General features: G+C 43.8%; 1 protein-coding gene across 1 annotated transcript; it reads right to left on the bottom strand.

Annotated features, from left to right (window-relative positions):
• Positions 1 to 10,862: 10,862 nt before the first annotated feature.
• Positions 10,863 to 14,279, bottom strand: LOC129232643 (collagen alpha-2(IV) chain-like). The gene has a single exon (XM_054866775.1). The coding sequence runs from the start codon at positions 14,277 to 14,279 to the stop codon at positions 10,863 to 10,865; it is 3,417 nt and encodes a 1,138-aa protein (XP_054722750.1).
• Between the last annotated feature and the right edge of the window lie 2,341 nt (positions 14,280 to 16,620).

Here is a 16,620-nt window from a genome sequence, read left to right as displayed (position 1 = left end):
ATATCAATCAAGTTTTTATAAATTTACTTCGTGCCAATATGTTTTTAAACACTCGACTCCGGTATACTAAATCTGCCCAACAAATAGGGCTTCCGATGGAGGTCACGGTAGGTCACTGAGACCTCCCGAAAAGCGCCTGTTCGGCAAATTTTCACTGAGGATTTGAAAAATGTGGAGACAGCATCGCTAGAACGCTGTATTATAAATCTGCTTTGATAATGCTTAATGAACTTATTCCTTAGATGTTGGTGCGTATGTATTGGTGTGCATGTATAAACGGTTCGCTTTCTGTCATATTCGGTAAAACTTGGAGTTTTATTTGGAAAACTGATAATGTCTCCCCCCCCCTCCCAAAAATTTAGCCTCATATTGCTCTTGCTGCCCAACTACCTGAAAGCGTTCATGACTAAAATAACTTAATTCTACGTCAGAATTTTTATAGAAATTTATTAACTCAATGTAGATAACGTGCGTTCTTTACTTCCTCAATGCATACATCTAGCAAATCCATTAAGGTTGTTTGATTAAACTTAACACTTCCATAAATCAAATTTAAAATTAAAAAAAATTATAATTAATTTGAATTCTGAAATTTTGAATTCAAATTATGTTTTTCGCAATCACGAGTTGCGACAGGGCCCTACTCATTGGGGGCTATTTTTTCTAGAAACAGCTCCTGTCCCCCCAAGCCTAACCGTCCTCCTGGGCGGTTACATGTGTATAGTTGTATGTGTGTGTGCAGGCGTGTGTGTATGTGTAGGCACGCGTGCGTGCATGTGTAGGCTTGTGTGTGAGCGTAGACCTGTGTGTATGCACGTATGTGTATGTGTGTAAAGGCTTGAGTGTATGAGCGTGTGTGTGTATGTGTGTATGAACATATCTGTGTGTTTGTATGTGCGTGTGTGTTTGTGTATGAGCGCGTGTGTGTAGGACATGAACGCCATCGACCAGGCGAAACGGATTCCAGGACGCAGTGCTCGGAGCCGCGCCTGCAGAGGCCGGTGGTGCTGGTGTGCCTGGTCCAAGCTGAAAAAGGAACCACAACGCCAAGGACGGTCAAGTAAGAACAATAAGCAATCGTGATTGCTCAAAAAAAACAAGATGGATTTTTCTTTTTTTTTTCAAATAATTTTAGAGTACTCGACCCCCCCCCCTCCTCCACCCCAGGAAAAAAGAAGTCTAAAATCATGAAACGAAGCCAGATTTTAAAAATGTGTATTGAAACGTGTGTGTACACGTCCACCACTTGCAGTAATTTGGTGCTCGAATTGGACAGATGGTGAAGTTATCGAAGTTGATGTGCAAGGTATGAGACTAATTCCTTACAAAAAAGCGGTCAAGTTAGACAGGTAGTCAACTTTAAGCTGTGGTAGTGTTCGTGGATTTTTCTATTAAATGCAATGAGTGAAAACTCATTTGTAAAATATTTTCAAGTGCAAATTTGAAAACTAAATATGGATTTCCTGTATTGTTTGCAGTGGTGCCCCCAGAGGGTATAACCCATATACGCCGTATACTCTCAAACTTTTTTTAAACACATAGCGTGTACCCTCAAGCTCCAGTAAGTTTCATCTTATGACATTTTATATGTATGATCGCATACTTATATTGTGCGTATTGGATTACTGGGAGTATACCCTTGAAAAATTGACGGGAACATTGTGATTGTGTGTAGTTATTGTGTGCTAAATTGGAAAAAAATTGTATTCCAATCAAATCTTGCATTTTTACATTCTTCATTTGGTTTCACCCATAATTCGAAAGATTTTCCTATCCCATAAACTTGATATGAAATGCTACTTTTCAATGGTAACTTGTTTCATTTGACTTTTCACTCAAATTCAATGGCGCCCCTTCAACTTTGAATTATGCAAGTTGCTCTCTTCACTGTATAGCTGAATAAAAAGTTGGCTGTAAAATTTTATTTAGTTATCCATTAAACAAAAAAAAAAAAGGAAAAATTAATTTGAATTTTGACATCTTGAATTCAAATTATGTTTTCCGCAATCACGAGTGTGTGTATGTAAGCGTGCTTGTGTTTATAGGTGTGTGTGTATCTATGTATGTGTGTGTGTGTCTGTGTGCAGGCATGATTGTGATGGTGCGTGTGTGTAATGTGTTTTTTTGTGTCTGTGTGCATGCATATGTGTGTGTGTTATGTAGAATATGGGGACGCAACCTGGAGACGGCTTTCGCTAGAGGAGCAGCATCGGGAGGAGCCGGTCGACGGGGGTGGTGATGCACAGGGAGGCGGGGGGGGGAATCAAAAGAACGCCATTCAAAGGCCAAATAAAGACAATAAACAATGTGATTGCTCAAAAAAAAAAGAAAGAAAATAAAGAATTTAATGGGATTTTGCTAGTTGGTCAATTTTTAGTTATTTTACTTTCTCCTTGATTCGGTACTGTAAAAGTCTTTATTTCCGCGAGCTGTATATTTCGCAACAATGAAGCTATCTGTGGTTTTGTAAAAAAAAAAGCTTCGCGAATTTATTATAAACAGATCAGAAAGTTGAAATTATTTCGCGAGGCTAAATCGCGAAAATTGGAAAAATGAAAGCCTCGAAAAAATCGTAAAAATTGAAGCCTCGCAAAAATGCTTTACAGTATTCAAATTTGCGAATACGTTATTTTGCAATGCAGATCCTGTTTTTATTTTTAAAAGGTTTAATGAATCTTAAATATTTATTTGTAATAAAGTAACATATTTCTCGGATAAAAAAAAAAAAAAATCAACGAAAACTAAAAATTTCACACTGTTCTAAAACTTCTATAGTAAATGTTGCTCATTACACACAGAGGGGTCAGGGGCTGTTCACGACCCTAATTTGAATATGACCTTGCACCAATTGAAATTGCCCTGTTTACAAAAAAGGAAATATTGTATTCGCGAAAAAATTTTCACTCAAAATTCGGCCTTCATTTCCATTTTTCTCACCCCCGAATGAATCGAGTTTTTTTTTCGACCCGACCACACGTGGATATATACCTAGGAACCTACAGACACCCGAAATATTCCTTTTGACGACCCCCGAGTTAATTACAACGATTTTTCTGGTGACGTCCGTATATACGTGTGTATGTGCGTATGTGTGTGTGTGTATCTCGCATAACTGAAAAACGGTATGTCTCAAAATTGAAATTTGGTGCGTAGACTCCTAGTGGGGCCTAGTTGTGCACCTTCCCTTTTGGTTGCATTCGGATGTTCCTAAGGGGGTCTTTTGCCCCTTTTTGGGAGGAAATCATTGTTAATTTCGATGTAAACTCAAGTGGTGTTATCATTTGTCAGAGACTTGGCGATAAATCGCCAGTCTTTTGGTCGCCAAGTTTTGTCGTCAACTTGGCGACAAATTTGGCTTTTTTTTTAAATCTGGTTTCAATTTGGCCACTGTTGGTGATATTTAGAGAGTAAACTATTGAATCCCATTAAAATTGCCAGTAATGGGAAAATGACATTAAATTGGAGTAAAAGGAAGTCATGTGATGCACACATCAGCTCGTTTTTTTAAATTATTTTAGGAATAAGGATTTGAGAATGATGTACATTTTGAGTGCTTGTTATTGTCGCTTCATCAGTCAGTAAACAAACCCATACAAGAGAAAATCGATTTATTAGTCAGTAGAAGAACATAAAAATATGGGGGTGTCCTTGGAAATCAGCTATTGGTTTTCCTGTGGGTCTCCGCGTACTTGAAAGCTGCAAAGATGAATGGCCAACTATTAGGAAATGTTTGTTAAGGAATATTCAGAGCAGTCAGAAATCAAATTTTCCGGTTTCCGTAAACAATAAATCAATTGAGATACTGTAAAGGGATTTTCAAAGAAAGATATTTCTTTGCTAATCTTTACTAATAATAAAGCTGAAAGTCTCTCTGGATGTCTGGATGTCTGTGACGCGCAGAGCGCCTAGACCGTTCGACCGATTTTCATGAAATTTAGCACAAAGTTAGATTGTAGAATGGGGGTGTGAACCTCGAAGCGATGTTTCGAAAACTCGATGTGGTTCTTTTTCTATTCCAATTTTAAGAACAAAACTATCATAAGATGGACGAGTAAGTTACGAAAATATCATAACGTGGAACCGTAACATGGGCACAAGCCGATTGGCGAGAAAATTCACCATACATTATTTGTAAATATACAGGCGAACCAAAAGACTTTTTAATTTTCTATTACGGGCAAAGCCGTGCAGGTACCACTAGTTACTAATAATAAAGCTGAAATTCTCTCTGGATGTCTGTGGGACGCGCATAGCGCCTAGACCGTTCGACCGATTTTCATGAAATTTGGCAAAAAGTTAGTTTGTAGCATGGGGGTGTGCACCTCGAAGCGATGTTTCGAAAATTCGATTTTGTTCTTTTTCTATTCCAGTTTTAAGAACATTTTCCCGAGAAAAATTATCATAAGATGGACGAGTAAATGACCAAGTTATCATAACGTGGAACCGTAACATGGGCGAGCCAACTGGCGAGAAATTCACCGTACATTTTTTGTAAATATACAGGCGAACCAAAAGAACTTTTAATTTTCTACTACGGGCAAAGCCGTGCGGGTACCACTAGTTTGACAATAAACGTGCGATATTTAAAGCATTGTGAAATTGACGACCGTAACTATGACTCAACTGAAACTTGCAATAGAAACCATGAAGATCCTCTCATTAAATATAAAATTACCTAAACACTGCAAGCAAAAAAATAGCTATCTTCACTTCGTTAGGTGAGCCACACCACACTTGCGGGCTCTGGCAGGAGTGACGGCTTAATTTTAGCTACCTGTATGACGATCATCTCATCAACTAGAGGACATCTGCCTCCCATTCATTTAACGGTATTCTAGATCAGGGCTCTCCAAACTTTCTGGCCAAAGTGCCGTATTTAAAAATGCCTCGAGGTTCGTTAGCCAATTCCCCCCCCCCTCCCTCCCGAGATAGAGATATCTCAGTATACAAATTGTACCTCAGAATCAAGTGGTTATTTTCGCATCAGAACTAATTGGAATGTGAAAAAAGTGCATTTTTAATTAAATGTTATTATGACATTCTTAGAATTTATAAACATGTTTGGAATTGTACTTCGACTCTTAAGGAGTCTAAGGACCCTTAACCTTCAAAATTTTCGACTTTCTGGAAAAAAATATATGTTATGCCTAATTTAATTCTGAACAATTTGATACCTTATCTATTACCATACGCAAAAAACTTTTCAAGTTATCGAAAAAATGCGTAAACTTTCCTCATAGAGATTTATGTTAAGTCTCTTTCTCAGGTTTCCCGTTTTGCGTGCGCGTGATATCTCAAAAAGTTTCTTATATATTTCCGTAAAACTTTTAATGCATGTTTGTCTGGTTTATTTTTATGATCTGAACCTAAATTTATTTATTATTTTTTAATTATTTATTTTTTGTTTTGAAACTTTATAAGTTAATATCAAACTTTTCCAAAATTTTAGGAGACTTTTTTTGAGCAATCACGATAGCTTATTGCTTTCATTTGACCGTCCTTGACGTTGTGGCTCCTTTTTCGGCTTGGACCAGGGGCCTCTGCAGCACCACCGCCCACCGGTCTTCTGCAGGTGGCGCGGCTGTCCCCCGGTGCTGAGCTATCCGTTTCTCCTGGTCGGAGGCGTCCATGTCCTACACACACGCACGCTCACACACATACAAACACGACTTCATACACTCACACACGCCTATGTGCATACACACAGGTCTACACACACACAACTATGCACACGTAACCGTCCAGGAGGAGGGGCAGGCTTGGGGGGACAGGAGCCGTTTCTAGAAACATTAACTCCAATGAGTAGGGTCCTGTCGCAGTTCGTGATTTTGAAAATCAAAATTTGAATTCAAAATTTCAGAATTCAAATTAATTTTTTTTGAGCAATCACGATTGCTAATTGTTTTAATTTGACCGTCCTTGATGTTTGGTTCCTTTTTCAACCCCACCGTCCTCTGCAGGCGCGACTCCTCCCGGTAGCCGCTGCTCCTGGTCGGTGGCGTCCATGTCCCAGACACACGCACGCTCATACACATCGACACACGCGCCTTTACACACGTACACACACGCCAACGTGCATTCACACAGGTCTACACACACACACAAGTCTACACATACACAACTATGCACGCGTAACCGCCCAAGAGGTGGGATAGGAATCGTTTCTAGAAACAAGCGAGTGGGGTAGTAACCAATGAGTAGGGTCCTGTCGTAACTCGTGATTGCTAAAAACAGAATTTGAATTCAAAATTTCAGGATTCAAATTATTTAGAATTCAAATTGATTTGGATTTTCTTTTTCTAATATTAATTTTTATTTTTAGTTAAAATTTAGGTTCAGATCATAGTAATGAATGAGACAAATATGCATGAAAAGTTTACGGAAATACATAAGAAACACGAACGCAAAACGAGAAACCTGCACCTGAGAAAAAGAGGCTTAAACAGCTGCTGTAAACATAAATCTCTGTGGGGAAAGTTTACGCACTTTTACGATAACTTGAAAAGTTTTTTGCGTATGGTAATAAATAAGGTATCAAATTGTTCAGAATTAAATTATGCATAGCATATATTTTTCCCAGAAATTTGAAAATTTTGAAGGTTAAGGTTCCTTAGGCCCCATAAGTTCACATCCGCCGCCAGATGTCAGAAAAATGAACACGGGAACTGAAACAAGTTTCTCTAATAGCGACAGAACTGACGTCCGTTAATCGCTGGGCCTAAACATTAAATAATCGAAATTCCTTAGAAAGTGATTCCAAGTAGGTTTATTTCAGCTACTGCCAAACCCATGGCATTGAACGTTTTTAAATTAATCATTATTAATTATTCATAAAATACACCGCCAGCTCAGTCATTTCCAGCCGAGGACTGCAGTTTCGTGCTTATTGGCACTCATCAGCCCGGCGTAGGAAAGTGACTGATCTGGAGATGGAAAACCTCTTAAGGAAACCAAGAGTGCCAAACAGAGTTGAACCGAACCATTGCTTCGGTCACTCGTCTGGTCTGCTAATTCTATATTAGCTACGAGTTTGTTTGGCACTCTTGGCTTTCTTAAGAATTTTCCCATCTCCAGCTCAGTCACTTTCCTATGCCGGGCTGATGAGTGCTAATAAGCACGAAACTGCACTCCTCGGCTGGAAATGGCTGAGCTGGCGGTGTATTTTATGTATTTCTGCTTTAGCCCTGGCTAATGGGCGGTAATTTACTAAATATATCATTAGTTATTATTCGTGAAAAAGTACCAGTAAGTACCTGTTGGAAACATTTTGTAAAACCCTGATCCCTCATTGACTTGGGACTATTCTCCGATATCTTGTGATGAATGTAAAAAAGTATTTCCACCTTGTCCAGCAGCAACTTTAGGCACTGGTATAGCTAAACTTACTGGACAAGCTGCAAAATTTTTCACATTTTATTTCAGAACTAGGGGCACCTGCACGGCTTTGCCCGTGGTAGAAAATGAAAAGGTGTTTTGGTTCGTCTGAATTTTTACACGGGCAAGCCAATTGGCGAGAAATGGATGAATTTCTCGCCAATTGGCTTGCCCATGTTACGGTTCCACGTAATGATAACTTGTTAATTTACTCGTCCATCTTATAATTTTGCTCGGCAAAATGTTCTTAAAATTGGAATAGAAAAAGAACAAAATCGAATTTTTGAAAAATCGCTTCCAAGTGCACACCCCCATACTACAAATTAATTCAGTGCCAAATTTCACGAAAATCGGCCGAACGGTCTAGGCGCTATGCGCGTCACAGATATCCTGACAAACAGAGATCCAGACAGAGAAACTTTGAGCTTTATTATTAGTAAAGATAAATGCAGCACTGTCCCATTCCTCCCCACTCTCCCTTTCTGTCTTTTCCCCCAAACGAACTTTTTATATTAAGGGTCATATGATTCCTAATTTCTAATGAAACAGAGAGCGAAGAATATAGTATAATGATTTATTTTAAATGTGAGATTTAGAGGCATATTCAGCTGTAACAGAATTCGATAGAATCGAATACGATTAATTTTATTTACCAATAGCGCAGCCAGAAATTTCCTTTAGCCAAACTATAGTTAGGGAAAACCTAACCTGGCAGTTTCATAATGCTGTGAATAGGATTTGCGTAGCCTTCGCAAAGCTGCCTGGTTAGGTTTACCCCAAATGTAAAAGTAAAAATCTTACTACGTTGCTAGTGAACAGAATTTGATCGAATCGAACACAATCGAGTAGAATATGCGCCTTAAATAGAATACAAGAACTAAATTATACGATGATACTAAGCATTTAAACCAGTACTGATGTTGCATTTTCAATTACATATGTGAAAATTAGAAACTCAGAAAAGGAAATACGCAAGACATTATCACACACTGTAAAAAATACCCGTAATTTCAACTGATTTTTCCCGTAGATTTGACGGTTTAAACCCGTTTCGTTGACAAAACGGTTTTTCCCCGTTCTACGCTTCAGCTATGAACGATTTAAAACCGTAAATTTGTCCTTGTACGGTAAAAGACCGTTACGTTGACGGGTATTCTCCACAACTTTTACGGTTTTGCACAACCGACCCAGCTGCCGGTAAAAAACCGAAAATTTTACGGATTTTTTTTTCACAGTGCAGTTTATTTAAACATAACTAGTTTTTATCAATAGAAATTATAACTTAACTAGTATTTATTGACCTTAAGGCTAGGCTGCGGCTGCAGGCCAGATTTGTATGCTCGTGGATCCGTTTTGGGTGACGGGCCATAGTTTGGAGGCCCCTACTCCAGATCAGTGCTTCTCAACCGGTGTGCCTCGGCACACTGGTGTGCCGCGGGAAGATCCTTGGGTGTTCCACGGTATTTTTGGAGTTGTAGAAAAACGAGGAACAGAGATGTACCGTTTGACCACGGATTGTATGTAATTTGGCAAACTGCCAAGTAAAGACCATTCCATCTGAATGACTCTAGCAGGGAAGAAAGGAAAATAACGATGGGATTTTGATGCACGCGTTTTATAATATCACTACTGCCATATTCATTTATTGCATTCACTAAAATAAAATGAGGGGAAGCAAAAATAGTTACCATGGAGACAACAAAAAGAAAATAAAATAGTTTCATTTCCTTCAGGAACCTAAAAGCAAAAAACTTCGTTGTGAATAAATAAACCAATTAATTTTTGCCGTGAGAATAGAGATAGAATATACTTTAGATTTAAAAAATATTGCTGTGAGCAAATTTTCATTTTTACAAAACTAAGGCTAAGAGAGAGGCAAAAGGGCACATCTGAAACAAAACGGCTAACATCTCTACAATCTAATAGATAGGTCCATTTCCGCCTATAAACCGGATATTAACCTTTCCATGTAATCGATAATCAAACAGCATTTTATTTGCGCAAGGAGATCAGATACAATGTTGTTTGTTTAATTAATTGCCAAAATGCAATGAAAACTGCGACAGCGAGTAAAGAAGTCATACTGGGAACGAAAGGTTCTAATGCAATGTATGAGATGGACAGAGTATCAATTTCATCCCCCACTAGTTGTTACTAGTCGACGAATTAATGACATGACGGTTGACATTAGAAACCACTGGTTGATAAACTACAAAAGCTGAAATTTTTTTTCTTCAAGTTGATGAATCAACGGACATAAAAGGTGCATTCACTACTCTTGCTAATGAGGACGTCATTCAAGATCATTATATTTTAAAGAACTTTCTCAGCTTGCAACAGCCGATGAAGTAGTGAAAGTTTGGGACTTGCTGGCAGTAATAAGCACTAAAATTCATGATGAGCATAAAATTCGACTAACTAAAGTTCAATTTCTAAAGAAACTAAAATCATTAAATTTCAAATATTAAAAGATTAATTGTTCTATCCATATGGGAGCGCTTGTTTTTCTCTTCCTTGCTTTGACTAGTGAAAGATGAAAACATTGTCCATACTGAGAGATTAAATTTGGTTCAGTGTGCCGGGTAAGGATCGAGCCAGCTTTCAAGTGTGCCGTCAAGTCAAAAAGGTTGAAACCTGCTCTAGACTGCTTATCTTCATCATCGTTATATTGGCAGTATATTGATGCCGTAGGCAAGCGGTGAGGTTAGTAGCATCGAGAAGAGATATAATGAAGGGAGTGAAGCCTTTTCCATTCATGAAACCAAGACCTCAAGTCACGTGATAGATTTTAAAGCAAAGCATTGGAAGAAAGCGGGTTCTTGCCAACCAAACGTGCCAACCATTCGTCGTTGTCGAGTCATGTGTCTTGGGGTGATTGGGACAGGTTTTGCTATTGCTCTTACTTCGGTAGATGTCAGTGCTGTGGAGTCGGACTGATTTTGAGGGAAAAGCAGTTGGAGCCGGAGGCTCTAAAACTTTCGGACTCGTAGCCTGTGTTGGTTACTTTCCTCCATCTCTGCACGTCTGTTATGTGCTTGCCGTTGTCTTGCATTGATTGATAGTCTCATGGAGGAAAGAGCAGTTCTTCGAACGTGAAACCGTCCTACAGATGCTAATGCTATTTATGGAGAACAAACTTTTCAATTCTGAAATATTTTAAGAATTATTCCAATATGTTTAATTGGTTAAAAAACAACGGGTTTTTATTTCGACCCCTTCTTCCGTGTTCCTCAATTCTATTTATTTTATTTCTCTTGGGCGTTGATCGTCTGCTACGATCAACGCCCGCTGTTGTCCCAGATCCTCGAGGAGAAACTACATGCAGTGAATTTCACAAATAAAACGAATTAGCTGAAAAGCGAACTTTTGCCTTACCTTGGTGCCATGGGAAAATTCTGCCTTAGAACAGTCCCTCCCCACGGTTCTTGTTCACGCAACAGACTAGTGGCAGCCCTCCAAGACTACAATCGGCTCTACCAACTTCACCTTCAGCCTATAGGCACATGCCTGATTGGATCGCCGGGTGCGGGCCTCCGGAATTGGTAACCGTCGGCGGCAGGGCCTGGATAACCACCAGCACCACCATAGCCACCAGGACCACCTTGTCCTGGATTACCAACGTAGCCGGCAGAACCACCTTGTTCTGGATAACCACCGTAGGCACCAGGATCACCTTGTCCTGGATAACCACCGAGGCCGGCAGGACCACCTTGTCCTGGATAACCACCGAGGCCGGCAGGACCACCTTGTCCTGGGTAACCACCGTAGGCACCAGGACCACCTTGTCCTGGATAACCATCGAGGCCGGCAGGACCACCTTGTCCTGGATAACCACCGAGGCCGGCAGGACCACCCTGTCCTGGATAACCACCGAGGCCGGCAGGACCACCCTGTCCTGGATAACCACCGAGGCCGGCAGGACCACCTTGTCCTGGATAACCACCGAGGCCGGCAGGACCACCTTGTCCTGGATAACCACCTAGGCCGGCAGGACCACCTTGTCCTGGATAACCACCGAGGCCGGCAGGACCACCTTGTCCTGGATAACCACCGAGGCCGGCAGGACCACCCTGTCCTGGATAACCACCGAGGCCGGCAGGACCACCTTGTCCTGGATAACCACCGAGGCCGGCAGGACCACCTTGTCCTGGATAACCACCGTAGGCACCAGGACCACCTTGTCCTGGATAACCACCGAGGCCGGCAGGACCACCTTGTCCTGGATAACCACCGAGGCCGGCAGGACCACCTTGTCCTGGATAACCACCGAGGCCGGCAGGACCACCTTGTCCTGGATAACCACCGAGGCCGGCAGGACCACCCTGTCCTGGATAACCACCGAGGCCGGCAGGACCACCCTGTCCTGGATAACCACCGAGGCCGGCAGGACCACCTTGTCCTGGATAACCACCGTAGGCACCAGGACCACCTTGTCCTGGATAACCACCGAGGCCGGCAGGACCACCCTGTCCTGGATAACCACCGAGGCCGGCAGGACCACCTTGTCCTGGATAACCACCGAGGCCGGCAGGACCACCTTGTCCTGGATAACCACCGAGGCCGGCAGGACCACCTTGTCCTGGATAACCACCGAGGCCGGCAGGACCACCTTGTCCTGGATAACCACCGAGGCCGGCAGGACCACCTTGTCCTGGATATCCACCGAGGCCGGCAGGACCACCCTGTCCTGGATAACCACCGAGGCCGGCAGGACCACCTTGTCCTGGATAACCACCGAGGCCGGCAGGACCACCATGTCCTGGATAACCACCGAGGCCGGCAGGACCACCTTGTCCTGGATAACCACCGAGGCCGGCAGGACCACCTTGTCCTGGATAACCACCGAGGCCGGCAGGACCACCTTGTCCTGGATAACCACCGAGGCCGGCAGGACCACCTTGTCCTGGATAACCACCGAGGCCGGCAGGACCACCCTGTCCTGGATAACCACCGAGGCCGGCAGGACCACCCTGTCCTGGATAACCACCGAGGCCGGCAGGACCACCTTGTCCTGGATAACCACCGTAGGCACCAGGACCACCTTGTCCTGGATAACCACCGAGGCCGGCAGGACCACCCTGTCCTGGATAACCACCGAGGCCGGCAGGACCACCTTGTCCTGGATAACCACCGAGGCCGGCAGGACCACCTTGTCCTGGATAACCACCGAGGCCGGCAGGACCACCTTGTCCTGGATAACCACCGAGGCCGGCAGGACCACCTTGTCCTGGATAACCACCGAGGCCGGCAGGACCACCTTGTCCTGGATATCCACCGAGGCCGGCAGGACCACCCTGTCCTGGATAACCACCGAGGCCGGCAGGACCACCTTGTCCTGGATAACCACCGAGGCCGGCAGGACCACCCTGTCCTGGATAACCACCGAGGCCGGCAGGACCACCTTGTCCTGGATAACCACCGAGGCCGGCAGGACCACCTTGTCCTGGATAACCACCGAGGCCGGCAGGACCACCTTGTCCTGGATAACCACCGAGGCCGGCAGGACCACCTTGTCCTGGATAACCACCGAGGCCGGCAGGACCACCCTGTCCTGGATAACCACCGAGGCCGGCAGGACCACCCTGTCCTGGATAACCACCGAGGCCGGCAGGACCACCTTGTCCTGGATAACCACCGTAGGCACCAGGACCACCTTGTCCTGGATAACCACCGAGGCCGGCAGGACCACCCTGTCCTGGATAACCACCGAGGCCGGCAGGACCACCTTGTCCTGGATAACCACCGAGGCCGGCAGGACCACCTTGTCCTGGATATCCACCGAGGCCGGCAGGACCACCTTGTCCTGGATAACCACCGAGGCCGGCAGGACCACCCTGTCCTGGATAACCACCGAGGCCGGCAGGACCACCCTGTCCTGGATAACCACCGAGGCCGGCAGGACCACCTTGTCCTGGATAACCACCGTAGGCACCAGGACCACCTTGTCCTGGATAACCACCGAGGCCGGCAGGACCACCCTGTCCTGGATAACCACCGAGGCCGGCAGGACCACCTTGTCCTGGATAACCACCGAGGCCGGCAGGACCACCTTGTCCTGGATAACCACCAAGGCCGGCAGGACCACCTTGTCCTGGATAACCACCGAGGCCGGCAGGACCACCTTGTCCTGGATAACCACCGAGGCCGGCAGGACCACCCTGTCCTGGATAACCACCGAGGCCGGCAGGACCACCCTGTCCTGGATAACCACCGAGGCCGGCAGGACCACCTTGTCCTGGATAACCACCGTAGGCACCAGGACCACCTTGTCCTGGATAACCACCGAGGCCGGCAGGACCACCCTGTCCTGGATAACCACCGAGGCCGGCAGGACCACCTTGTCCTGGATAACCACCGTAGGCACCAGGACCACCTTGTCCTGGATAACCACCGAGGCCGGCAGGACCACCCTGTCCTGGATAATCACCGAGGCCGGCAGGACCACCTTGTCCTGGATAACCACCGAGGCCGGCAGGACCACCTTGTCCTGGATAACCACCGAGGCCGGCAGGACCACCTTGTCCTGGATAACCACCGAGGCCGGCAGGACCACCCTGTCCTGGATAACCACCGAGGCCGGCAGGACCACCCTGTCCTGGATAACCACCGAGGCCGGCAGGACCACCCTGTCCTGGATAACCACCGTAGGCACCAGGACCACCTTGTCCTGGATAACCACCGAGGCCGGCAGGACCACCTTGTCCTGGATAACCACCGAGGCCGGCAGGACCACCTTGTCCTGGATAACCACCGAGGCCGGCAGGACCACCTTGTCCTGGATAACCACCGAGGCCGGCAGGACCACCTTGTCCTGGATATCCACCGCCGTATTCTACACAGCCAGGACAAAGAATTTGACGACGGACTCTGGAGTGTCCCTCTTTTCTTGGATCCCCTTTTGCCATCATGGGCGCAAATCTGTAAAACAAATGAACAGGTTGTCACCCGGTGTAGTTTCATTGCCGCACGGACTGAAATCTTTTAAATCCCAAATTTCAGTGTCCTCAGTAAAATACTCTTTCCCATCAATGAATTGGAGGTTAGGTTTTTCTGGAGCAGTTACATGTTTTGCGATTGCATTCACCAGCTGATACGAAAATCTGTCCTTGTTCTGCACTGATTTGAACCTCCGTCAGACCCCCCCCCCCCCCCCCAGCCGCTGCCACACAGTGGGGCGAAAACGACCAAAAGCGTTTTAAAATGTTTTTGAACCTCTCTCGCTTGTTTTTTTACACAGGCATGTTATTAAGGAGTTTTTTTTTTCGATTTGTTAGGGCTCATGATCCATAGTTCACAGGTTTACGCAGCTAATTCCTTTTCAGGGTCTTTCTACAGACCATTGGTGATTAATTAATATTAATTTCAAAGAGGACATTTTTTTGTAGAGTGTTTTGAAAAAAGATAACAGAGAATTCCCTTTTTGTGAGTGCTGATTAAAACCGATTTTCGGTTTGAGAATTTGATTATTCATTTTTTTCCGTTCTATTACTATCGTTGGAGACGAGAGAAATTAAATATACCCGCCTTTAGTAAGAAAAAAAATAGACTGCTTAAAAGCACTTTTTTTTACATTCCCGCACTCATAGTTTTTCAACTTTCTAAAGGCTCCCTTTAGTTTTGTAGTGGTCGAAGGGCTCTAAAATTCCTGTTCTGATTGCCTAAGAGGTAAGCCTATAATAATTTATTAATCCTCAATTCGTTGAAACTAGGGAAAAATTTAATTTTAAGCGCTTTTTGGCATTTTAGTCACACTGTGCGCCGCACTGTGGGGCGAAAACGCCAAAAAGCGCCTAAAAATGTTTTTAAACCTCTATCGCTTGTTTGTTTACTCAGGCATGTTATAATGGATTTTAATGCATGTTTTTGTTTGGGCTCAAAGTCCAAAGCTCGCTGGTTTACGCAGCTAATTCCTTTCACGGTATTTCTACAGACCATTGATGACTAATTAATATTAATTTCTAAGAGGACATAAGAGGACATTTTTTTGCAGAACGTTTTGAAAAAAATAAATTTGAATTTCCCGGATTTCGGTGCTGATCAAAACCAATTATCTGTTTGAATATTCGATTATTCTTAAGTTTTTTTTTTTTTTTTGTTCTTTTACTATCGTCGGACACGAGAGAAATTAAATATACCCGCCATTAATAAGAAAAAAAATATATAGATTGCTTCAAAGCAATTTGTTTAAATCCCCTTTATTTATGGTTCTTCACCTTCTAAAGGTTATCTTTAACTTTGTAGTCGACGAAGGGCTCTAAAATTACAGTTCTGATTGCCTGTTCAAATATATTAATCCGCAATTGGTTGAATTAGAAAAAAAAATTACCATTTTATGCGGTTTTTGGCGTTTTCGCCCCACTGTGCGCCGGTCTAAGATTGCTTCAATCATTCTGCAGCTCAGGTGTCTGACGGTGGTTTGAGCATTGAGAAGAGATAAAATGGAGAGAGTGAAGACTTTCATTTAAGGAAACCCAAACCCCAAGTCATGTGATAGATTTCAAAGTAGAACATTGGAGGAAACAGGTTTCTTTCGTATCGTTTCACGCAAAACGCAACAACCATTCGTCGTCGTTGAGTCACGTGACTTCGAGTCCGTGGGTCAGTTTTTGATTGGACTTGCTGCCTCCATTTTAATTCCTTCTCCAAGGGTTCGATTCGACTGGTGAATACCGGAAAAACGACATTATATTCACCACCCACTACGAACCGCCAAGTGCCCTCTCTAGGTTTTTCAACTCGTTGTTTTCGGATTCTAACTATTTTCCGGGATTGCATCAATCTTTTAAATTTTCCATTTTTATGCTAAACTAGTGGTACCCGCACGGCTTTGCCCGTAATAGAAAAATTAAAAGGTCTTTTGGTGCGCCTGTATATTTACAAATAATGTGTGGTTAATTTTCTCGCCAATTGGCTTGTACCCATGTGACGGCTCCACGTTATGATAATTTCGTATCTCGCCAATTGGCTTGTGCCCATGTCACGGTTATGATAATGACTCGTCCATCTAATGATAATTTTGTTCTTAAAATTGGAATAGAAAAAGAACCACATCGAATTTTCGAAAAATCGCTCCGAGGTGCACATTCCCATGCTACAAACAAACTTTGTGCCAAATTGCATGAAAATCGTTCGAACGGTCTAGGCGCTATGCGCGTCACAGAGATCCTGACAGACAGAGATCCGGACAGACAGACTTTCAGCTTTATTATTAGTAACTAGTGATACCCGCACGGCTTTGCCCGTAAT

This window comes from Uloborus diversus, unplaced genomic scaffold, assembly GCF_026930045.1.
Source record: "Uloborus diversus isolate 005 unplaced genomic scaffold, Udiv.v.3.1 scaffold_13, whole genome shotgun sequence".
Lineage (NCBI taxonomy): Eukaryota > Metazoa > Arthropoda > Arachnida > Araneae > Uloboridae > Uloborus > Uloborus diversus.
Note: the sequence above shows the minus strand (reverse complement) of the source record. Positions and strands in the feature narration are given on the sequence as shown.

Excerpts from the sequence above, each read along its gene's own strand:
- LOC129232643 (XM_054866775.1), bottom strand. The coding sequence starts at position 14,279 with ATGGCAAAAGGGGATCCAAGAAAAGAGGGACACTCCAGAGTCCGTCGT.